The sequence below is a fragment of the Phoca vitulina genome, unplaced genomic scaffold (genome assembly GCF_004348235.1).
Source record: "Phoca vitulina isolate PV1807 unplaced genomic scaffold, GSC_HSeal_1.0 scaffold2, whole genome shotgun sequence".
Lineage (NCBI taxonomy): Eukaryota > Metazoa > Chordata > Mammalia > Carnivora > Phocidae > Phoca > Phoca vitulina.
This window is the reverse complement of record NW_022589705.1, coordinates 85105508-85115647: the sequence shown is the minus strand read 5'-3', so window position 1 is coordinate 85115647 and position 10140 is coordinate 85105508. Positions and strand designations below refer to the sequence as shown.

The 10140-nt window shown below is 48.4% G+C and overlaps 1 protein-coding gene across 2 annotated transcripts; it reads left to right on the top strand.

The window, feature by feature from the left end:
* The first annotated feature begins 3571 nt into the window (after positions 1 to 3571).
* CELA3B (chymotrypsin like elastase 3B) lies at positions 3572 to 9552 on the top strand. Of its 2 annotated transcripts, XM_032418138.1 has the most exons (8): positions 3572 to 3644; positions 4716 to 4801; positions 5888 to 5985; positions 6108 to 6242; positions 7377 to 7513; positions 7894 to 8036; positions 8644 to 8796; positions 9466 to 9552. In XM_032418138.1, exons 1-8 carry the CDS (start codon positions 3572 to 3574, stop codon positions 9481 to 9483), a joined length of 843 nt encoding a protein of 280 aa, XP_032274029.1. In that variant the 3' UTR covers positions 9484 to 9552. The 2 variants fall into 2 exon arrangements, with proteins under 2 accessions (XP_032274029.1, XP_032274028.1); XM_032418137.1 differs by lacking the exon at positions 9466 to 9552 and having other exon boundaries at positions 8644 to 8892.
* The last annotated feature ends 588 nt before the right edge of the window (positions 9553 to 10140 follow it).

Sequence of the window (10140 nt, the reverse complement as noted above, 5' to 3'; positions counted from 1 at the left end):
TCAATTAATTTATGACACAGGAGCCAAGAATATACAATGGGGAAAGGACAACCTCTTCAATAAATGGTGCTGAGAAAATTGGACAGCCACCTGCAAAAGAATGAAACTGGACCAATATCTTATACTGTTCACAAAAACTAACTCAAAATGGATTAAAGACTTGAATGTAAGACCTGAAACCATAAACATTCTAGAAGAAAACATAAACGGTAAGCATCTTGACATACTTCTTGGTGATGATTGGTTGAATCTGACACCAAAAACAAAAGCAAAAAGCAAAAATAAACCAGTGAGACTACATCAGCCTCTGAAGCCCTCCTGTGAGCTCCTCTAATCTTAGCTTGAGCTCTGTCTCAGTCTGTTAATTCAGCAAATACATAATGTGTACCCAATGTGTCATGCCCTGTTCTAAGTATTACACAGTGGTGCAGCATCCAGTCTGTGTCCCCACGCAAACTGTGGGTCCCATCAAGAGGGAATCTCTATGTTCTTGGCCTCCAACCTAGGGCCTGCCCACAGTGGATCCTCAAGGAAAAGGCAACCTACCAAATGGGAGAAAATAATTGCAAACCACATCTCTGATAAGGGCCCCAAATCCAAAATACATAAGGAATTCATACAATTCAATAGCAACAAAGGTCCGATTAAAAAATGGGCAGAAGACTCTCTATCTCATTCTCTCTCTCAAATAAATAAATAAAATCTTTAAAAAAAAAAAAGGGGGGCGCCTGGGTGGCTCAGTTGGTTAAGCGACTGCCTTCGGCTCAGGTCATGATCCTGGAGTCCCGGGATCGAGTCCCGCATCGGGCTCCCTGCTCGGCAGGGAGTCTGCTTCTCCCTCTGACCCTCCCCCTCTCATGCTCTCTCTATCTCATTCTCTCTCTCAAATAAATAAATAAAATCTTTAAAAAAAAAAATGGGCAGAAGATATGAATAGACATTTTTCCAAAGAAGACTTACAAAAGATCAACAGGTACTTGGAAAGAAGCTCTATATCATTAATTGCCAGAATTAATTAATCATTAATCACCCCTAATCACCATAAATGCAAACCCAAACCACAGTGAAATATCACCTCACACCTGTTAGAATGGCGATTTTTTTTAAAGTAGGCCCCACGCCCAATGTGAAGCCCAACGTGGGGCTTGAACTCACAGTCCTGAGATCAAGACCTGAGCCAAGATCAAGAGTTGGATGCTTAACCAACTGAATCACCCAGGTGTGCCTAGAATGGCTATTATCAAGAAGATAGAAACAACAGGAGTTGGGGCATCTGGGTGGCTCAGTCATTAAGCATCTGCCTTCGGCTCAGGTCATGATCCCAGGGTCCTGGGATTGAGCCCCACATCGGGCTCCTTGCTCTGTGGGAAGCCTGCTTCTCCCTCTCCCTCTCCCACTCCCCCTACTGTGTTCCCTCTCTCACTGTGTCTCTCTCTGTTAAATAAATAAATAAAATCTTTTAAAAAAAAGAAAGAAATAGGTGTTGGCTAGGATGCGGAGAAAAGGAACCGTTGTACACTATTAGTGGGAATGGAAACTGGTACAGCCACTAAGGAAAGCAGGATGGAAGTGCCTCAAAAAATTAAAAATAGAACTACCATATGACCCTGCAATTCCATTTCTAGGTATTTATCCAAAGAGAATGAAAAAACTAACTCAAAAAGATATATGCACCCCATGTTACAATAGCCAAGATGTGGGAACAACCTAAGTATCTACCTATGAATGGATAAACAGATAAAGATGTGAAATATGTACAATGGAATATAATCCAGCCATAAAAAAAGGATGAAATCTTGCCATTTGGGACATGAATGGACTCTGAGGGCATTATGCTAAGTGAAATAAGTCATACAGAGAAAGACAAATACCATATGGTCTATTTTACATACAGAATCTAAACAAAGAAAACCCAGGCTCATAGATGCAGAGGACAGATTTGTGGTTGCAAGAGGTGGGGGGTGGGGGTGGAGGTAGGAGAAATGAGTGAATAGTTTTTTAAAAATTTTTAAATAAATCAAACAAAATTTTTTTAAAAAAGGATGGCAAAAAGACATAAATAAGCATTTCATGGATGATGAAATATGGATGTCCAATGAACATTTTAAAAGATCTCAATCTTGGGTGCCTGGGTGGCTCAGTTGGTTAAACATCTGCCTTCGGCTCAGGTCATGATCCCAGGGTCCTGGGATTGAGCCCTGCATCAGGCTCCCCACTCTGAGGGGAGCTTGCTTTTCCCTCTCCCTCTGCCTGCCACTCCCCCCTGCTTGTGCTCGCTCTCTCTGTCTGTCAAATAAATAAATAAAATCTTAAAAAAAAACACAAAATAAAAGATGCTCAATCTCATTTGTGATAAATTAAATGCAAATGAAGATCACAATGAAACCCCATTTCACACCTCACAGTTGTGCAAACAATTAAGAATGGCAATAAGAAAGCTGGCTCAGATGCGGAATGACAGGAACCATTATTCCCTCTAAATGAGACTATCAACTCTTTGTCATTACACCGTGCAGCTGGACCATTGCATACCCTATGTTTCATTAATTCTTATCCATGGCATGGAGTAGATATATGTGAACCAGTTCCATAAAAGCAAAAAATGGGTAACAAAAAAAAAAAAAAAAAAAGAATGAGTAACACTCAAATATCTATTAACAATAGATTGGATAGATTTTGGAATATTTGAAGTATGGACTACTAAACAGTAAAAATAAATCAATTACATGCATCAACATGGATGGATTTCAGAAATCAATATTGAACACAAAATAAAAGTGACATCACAAATGAATAATCACTATGTGATTCTACTCACATAGAGGGCCAAAAAGGAAAGCCAAAATAGTAGGAATACATATGTATGTATCAGGAATACATATGTATGTGAAAATCTAATGAAAGCAAGGGAATGTCATAGGGTTGAGATACACAGAGGAATTATAATGTTTTATTTCTGAAGCTGGGTGGTGAGAATAAAGGTATTTATTTCACTATTATTTTTTAAACTACACACACACGAAGTAGTCTTTATTTCTTTTTATTGATTTGTCATTGTCTCCCCACTAGACTCAAGCTCTAGGGGAACTGGGACCATGTCTTGTTCATGGCTCCATCCCTCAGAACATCCTGATGTGGAGAAAGCACTCAACAATTTTTTTTTTTTGAGGTGGATACTAATATAGCTCCTGACTTAGAGATGAGAAACCTGAGGTCCATAGAAGTTAGGCCATGTGCCCAAGGATGAAGAGCCCGGAGGTGGCAGAGCTAGGATTTGAACCCACGTCTGACCAGTTCCAGAGCCCATGTTCTCCCCTGGAAGAGGTTGGCTTGTTCTGATGAGAACTTTCCTTCTGCCTCCCCTGTTATCAGCTGGCCATTCAGTGCCACCTGTGTAGCCACAGGTTGGAGGGAACCTCGGGTCTTGCTGTTGGCTGTCACTCCCCCATGGGCAGCAGGTGGGGGCCATGGCCTTGGACCATGAGAGAGCTGGCGTTCCACCACCTGTTCTGGGAATGGGGCCTAATCTGCCCCCCCATCTGCTTTCTGCCCTATATTAGAGCCGCAGGCTATGTGTGTCTTTCCTATCGTCTCAAGGCTCATGATGCTCCAGCTGCTCAGTTCACTCCTATTTGTGGCCCTTGGTAAGACCCCAGCCTGTGCTGCACTGGATCAGGGACCCTTGAAATCTACCACCCACCCTGAGTCTCATGAACCCAACACCTGGCTCCACAGGAGGAGATCTCAGCTTGTACCTGGGCATGATTGTGGGGGTTCAGCTTGGTGCTGGGGCAGGACAATGGAGGAGGAGCCATGAATGGAACAGCTCAGGAGAAAGACCGGAGTACCCAAAGCACTGTGGTGGGACTTCTCATTGGGGGGCAGTAAAGAAAATCTAGTTGTGAAGAGTTTGGGCTCTGTGGTTAGAGTGCTTGTGTTGGAATTTCTGTTCCTCTGCTTAACCCTCCAATGCTCCTCTTCCTCCCCCTACCCCACTCCATATCCTGTGGAAAAGGCTAGCCTCCATAGCCTTTTCCTAGTCTCTCTGCCATATTATAATCCAGCTCAGGGCTACCTCCTCCAAGCAGCCTCCCTTGACTGATAGTAATAGTAACAGATAATGTTCATTGAGTGCTTATTATACGCCAGGGAATGCTAAGGATTTTTTCTCATATTATCTCTTGTAATCCTTTTCTTATATTATCTCTTGTAATGTAAGAGTGCGTACTATATGCCACGGAATGCTAAGGATTTTTTCTTAAATTATTTCTTGTAACAGACCCATGTGATCAGTATTATTAGTATCCCCATTTTACAGATGGAGAAACTGACCCTCAGAGAGGTAAAGTAGCCCACGCTAGAAGTAGGGGCAGAGCTGTATTTTGAACACAGGCAGTCTTATTCCAAAGCCACCACTTTTCATGACAATTAGCTATCACTTCTCAAGGGCTCGCTGGGCACCAGGCACTGTGAGCAGCTCCTTCAGTCCTGCTGCAGAAGGAGGTCACATCTCCATTCCTTGCCTCCTGGGACTCTGGAAACCCCTGGTCTAGTCCAAATGCTCACTGCTCATATGTGGCTACAAAGGTCCAGAGAGGGGAAAGAGCTTACGCTGGGTCATGCCAGCATGTGGTGCATCTAGAACGGAGACCCAGGCCTCTTCTTTGTTTTGGGGGGACTCTCTGGCTGATTGATGTCTCTGCTCTCCCTTCCAGCCTCGGGCTGTGGCCAACCTTCCCACCAGCCCTCCGCCCGCGTTGTCAATGGTGAGGACGCAGTCCCCCACAGCTGGCCTTGGCAGGTAAGAGCAATACGAGCGGCACTATTTCTCACCATGGGCTCTGCACCCTCTTCTGACTGCAAGGCATTCAGTCTTGACTCCACTGCTTTGCTTCCAGTATCCTCTTCAGCTTCCAAAGACCAGGAGACTCTTGGACAGTCAACTTCACATGGAAGTCTTGTCCACCCAATCCATAACCCTCCCTGGGCTGTTGGCAAATCAGAAGTGGAATCTGGGGAGAAGGCAATGTTTATTTGGTGCACGAATAGTGGAATTTCAGGCACTGTTTTAGGGAGGGAGATTTGGGGGTAGACATTTCTAGACTCTTCGAGTTATACAACAAGGCCACAAGGTCTGAGAGCACTAAAGGAATGAAGGCTTTTATAGAGGTCGGTGGGGCACAGGGGGCTAGACCCACACAGTAGTCACCAGCCACATGTGTTTGTTTAACTCCAAATTAATTAAAATAAAATAATGTTAAACTTCAGTTGCTCAATGCTAGCCACATTTCAAATTCTCAATAGCCACATACGGCTAGCGGCTACCATATTGGACAGCCAAGATATAGAGCCTTTCCATCATCACAGAAAGTTCTGTTGGGGGGTGCCTGGGGGGCTCAGTCAGTTAAGTGGCTGCCTTCAGTTCAGTTCATGATCCTAAGGTCCTAGGATCAAGTCCCGCATCAGGCTACCTGCTCAGCGGGGAGTCTGCTTCTCCCTCTGCCCCCCCCCCCCCGCTTATGCTCTCTCTGTCTCTCTCGCAAAAATAAATGAATAAATTCTTGAAAAAAAAAAAAAAGACAGTTCTATTGGATGGCGTTGGTCTACAGCAGGGGTCAGCTAACTTGTTCTGTAAAGGACCAGAGACTAAATATTTTAGCTTTTGTCAACCATATGGTTTCTATTGTATGACTTAACTCTGCATGGTAGTGTGACAGCGGCCATAGATGATGTAGTCCTGTAGGTGGAACACTGCACATTTCTGGAGGATGCCATTCTGCGTGAATGATGCCCTCTAGAGTTGTATAGTGCACAACCTATACAGCCATGAATATCAGCCCTTACTGGGGGCCCAGACCACTTAGGCTCCTCCCTCCCTTGCCACCAGGTCTCCCTGCAGTACAAGAAAGATGGAGCCTTCCACCACACCTGTGGCGGCAGCCTTATCGCCCCCGACTGGGTCATGACTGCAGGCCACTGCATCTCGTAAGTTCTTTTGCTTGCCCCTGTCTCCGCATGAGAACCAGGAGGGCTGGGTCAGTGGGTGGCTGTGGGAGGGGAGGGAGGCTAGCCAGTCAGGCCCAGACTGACCTAACTTCCACCCGCAGGAACTCCTTGACCTACCAGGTGGTGCTGGGCGAGTATAACCGGGCTGAGGAGGAGGGCCCCGAACAGGTGATCCCCATCAATGCTGGGGACCTCTTCGCGCATCCACTCTGGAACCCCAACTGCGTAGCCTGTGGGTGAGTGAATGCTTAGGTCTAGGACCCAGAGGTTACTGGTCCCCTCGTGACCTAAAGATGATTCTGAGGAAACTCCCAGGAACAGTAGGGCTGGGTCCAGCATCTTGGGCCCTGGTCCTACACACTGAGGGTCAGAGCCAGGAAAGCCTTTAAGGACCATCTACACCAAACCTCTCTCCTTGTGGAAGGACATCAGGGCCCCGGGAGGGCCAGGAACTCCCCCAAGTCCACTTGGCTAGTTGACTTGAACCTGGGACATCTCTGGCATCCCCTTTCCCAAATCCAAGGGTTCTTCCATTCAATCAAACTTTATCCAGTGCATCCTGGGTTCCCAGCACTGTGGGCGAAGGGAGGAGCACCATACTGAAAGTCGGGCTCCAGCAGTAAGTTGCTGTGTGGCTTGGGCAAGTCACTGCCCTTCTGGGGCCTCAATTATGCCATGTGTCATGGTGACCTTCTGGGTTTCCTGGGTGGTTTGAAGGTCAGGGAGGTGGTCACTGGGTAAGAACACTAAAGCGGGGCTTCCTAAGGCCCTGAAGCATGTGTAAAATTATGTGTCTGGGCGGCTCAGCATTTTTTCTGGTGAAGGTCAAAGAAGGGTGCAGAACCCCTGAAAGTGCAGGGCAGGAGAGAGGGGCCATGATGATCATGACCTTGACCCATCCTCATGGGACTCCTGGGGTACTTGGAAAGGAAAGGGGACCTAGGTGCAATGACTTGAGTGACAAGCAAGCAGATGAAGACTGACAGCAGGGGTTCTCGAAGTGTGGTCCTTAGGCCAGCAGCATCAGCATCACCTGGGACCCTGTTAGAAATGTGACTCCTCACGCCCCCTGAGCCCTGGGGTGGGACACAGCAACCTATGTTTTAACGAGACCTCCACGATCCTGACACAGTTGAAGTGTGCAAACCTTGGTGTAAGAGCTGAGGACAGCTAGGAAGGCCAAGGGTCAGCATGGGTGCTAGGCGGGTGGGGGAGGTTCTCAGCCCTAAAAACACATGCGATTCAGAAGGAAAGGAGCAGGGAGGACATCCCAGAGGTGAACTCTCTGCAGCTAAGGCTGGAAGGTGGGGCTTGGTCTGGCTGGAGAACCAGGCTTCCCTGACTCTTCCTGACTCCTTCCTCCTCCCCAGCAATGACATCGCCCTCATCAAGCTCTCACGCAGCGCCCAGCTGGGAGATGCCGTCCAGCTTGCCTGCCTCCCGCCTGCCGGGGACATCCTGCCCAACGGGGCAGCCTGCTACATCAGCGGCTGGGGCCGCCTCTACAGTGCGTGCTCACCCTTCCTGCCGGCCCCAGGGACTGTGGGCAGGAAGACAGGGCCTGGGGGTGGGGGCGGGGGTTGAACAACCAGGATGGGTCCTTGCACTGGCCTCCCATTCCTCCTCCAGGAGCACCTTCTCCCCCCATCCACCCAAACACCAGTGTGTTCAGTTGAGCATTTTGTAGCGTCTCTTGCGTGCCAGGTGCTGGGGACGTTATGGTGGACAGAGCAGGCAGACCCTCTGGTGGGAGGAGAGTCCCCATCAGCCTAGAAGAGTTGCCTTCCCCAACCCCCGACCCCACTCTGAGGCTCCCAGCCCTACTCGCAGGCCCCAGCCCAAGGCTGCACCCCCATGCCACCCCACTGAGCACCGTGTCTCCCACAGCTGGTGGGCCCCTCCCAGACAAGCTGCAGCAGGCCCTGCTGCCCGTGGTAGACTATGAGCACTGCTCCAAGCTGGACTGGTGGGGCAGCGCCGTGAGGAAGAGCATGGTGTGCGCCGGCGGGGATCTTGTCTCTGGGTGCAACGTGAGTCAGCTCGGAGTGCGGGGCCCCGGGGGACCTCGCCATCTGCCTATAGGAGGTGGAAGAGAAATCCTACCTGCTTGCCCCATTCAGTCTCCAGACCAGGCAGGACTTGGAGGGAGTCAGTGTGGTCTAGACACACCACCCTGGCCTCTGGCTTCTGGTCCCAGCTCACACTGACCTGACCTGGAGCAAATCACTTGACCAGGTCCTCAGGCTTCCCCTGAAGCCCAGCAAGGGATATTGACACCATGATCTCTCAAGTCACCTTCAACTCTGTGGTCCTGAAGTTATGATAGAACAGTACTATCATTGCATTAGAAATGAGGAGGATTAATAATAGGATAACTGGCTGTAGTAATAATAACGGGAACTACCATTTATCGATTGTTTCCTCTCTGCTAGGTGCTGGGCTAAGAGCATATATTTATTATCTCACTTCATTCTCAGAAGATCCTGTAGGATAGATCTTAGTCCCCATCCCAAACAAGCCAACTGGGGCCTTAGAGAGGTCAAGTCACCCAGGGGGTTCTCAAAACCCCCACGGTGAGAACCAATTCCTTCTGTCTCAGACGTGGCTCAGCTCCCCACCACTATCTGACCATTCTAGGGTGACTCTGGAGGACCCCTCAACTGCCCCACAGAAGATGGCTCCTGGCAGGTCCACGGTGTGACCAGCTTTGTATCTGCCTTCGGCTGCAACACCGTCAAGAAGCCCACAGTGTTCACACGAGTCTCGGCCTTCAATGACTGGATCGAGGAGGTGAGCGCGAGAGGGCGAGCAGGAGGCCCCCATGCTGGGCTGGGTGAGAACAGCAGATCCTGAGGAGGGGCTGAAAGGATCTCAAAAGGTCAGGAGCAGAGGGGCCCTCAGAGGGCTTTGGGGGTGTTTTCTGCTGTGGTGTGTCCCCAACAATTTCAATGGCTTCTGGATGGAGCTTTGAACCATGGCTGAATTGCCTCATTTCAGCAAGTGTTTAGGAAATGTCTTCTTTGGTCCGGGTCTTTTCCTGTCCTGAAAGATAGAGCGATGTGTTAAAGGGCAGCCTTGTGGGGAAGAGATGATTAAACGAGCAATAATCATGAAATGTGGGGAGAGCTATGACTGGGACGCTCAGGCCCCAGTGAAAGAGTTAACCTTATCTGGGAATGAGTGGTCAGGGAGGGTTAATATTGTGCATGATAACAGTAATAGCCACCATTTATAAACTAGTTAAACATCTTAGTTAATAGTTTCATCAACTGCCCGCATAAGATGAGTACTATGATTACATCCCATTACACAGACGAGGAAACTGAGGCTCAGAGAGGTCAAGTCACCTCTCAGGGTCACACAGCTGATGAGTGGCATGGCTGGAAATCGAACTCAGTTCCATATAGCTTCAGAATCTGCTCCTAACCAGACTATTCTGGGTCTCTCCACTTTTTCTAGGTCATGTCAAGCCACTAGAACCAAGGCCTCAGTGGCAGAGCTGATCCACATTCTTTGTAAAAAATAAAGATCTCTCAGAAAACCCCACCATGAGTCTCTCTTTCTTTGACTCACCTGTTCCCTTCCAGGCTGTTCCTAAAATTGGAGATCTGATATGTAAGAGGCGAGACCAGATTCAACCCTCTCTCATGAGAATGAGAAAAACATGAGGCCCTGAGAGAAGAGAGGAGTTGCTATCAAGTCACCAACAGTCCCCTGGGACGTGCCTGGGACTGGGGGGAGTGCCCAGGACACAGAACTTGCAGTGGTGAAAGTAGGAGAGTCCCAAGAAGTTGGTCATCCTATAGCCACACACAACCTTTGGCTTTTCAGTGCAGGCATGAAAGCATGGTAGAGTCTGCAGACACACGGACCTTGCCAGCCCCTCGGGAGGCTCATGGTGGAGTGGCAAGGGCCACGTGTTTTCTGCTTCCATTGATGGGCTAGGGAAGGAAGGCTGTGGTCATTCGTTCATTCATTCATTCAACAAGCATCCGTTCCTTGTTCCTGAGGCGGGCTCGGGGGGGGGGGGGCAACATGGTTCCTGCCCTGAAACAGCTCATTATTCAGATAGAAATGAGCATATCATTCATTAAACATTTATGAGGTACCTTCTTTGTGGCAAGTTCAGAGCTG

Bases quoted from the DNA above. Each gene is read 5' to 3' on its own strand.
- CELA3B (XM_032418137.1), top strand. From the start codon at position 3,572: ATGTGTGTCTTTCCTATCGTCTCAAGGCTCATGATGCTCCAGCTGCTC. The intron at 3,645-4,715 runs GTAAGACCCCAG...TCTCCCTTCCAG, and splicing joins ACTCCTATTTGTGGCCCTTG to CCTCGGGCTGTGGCCAACCT. The intron at 8,037-8,643 runs GTGAGTCAGCTC...TGACCATTCTAG, and splicing joins ATCTTGTCTCTGGGTGCAAC to GGTGACTCTGGAGGACCCCT.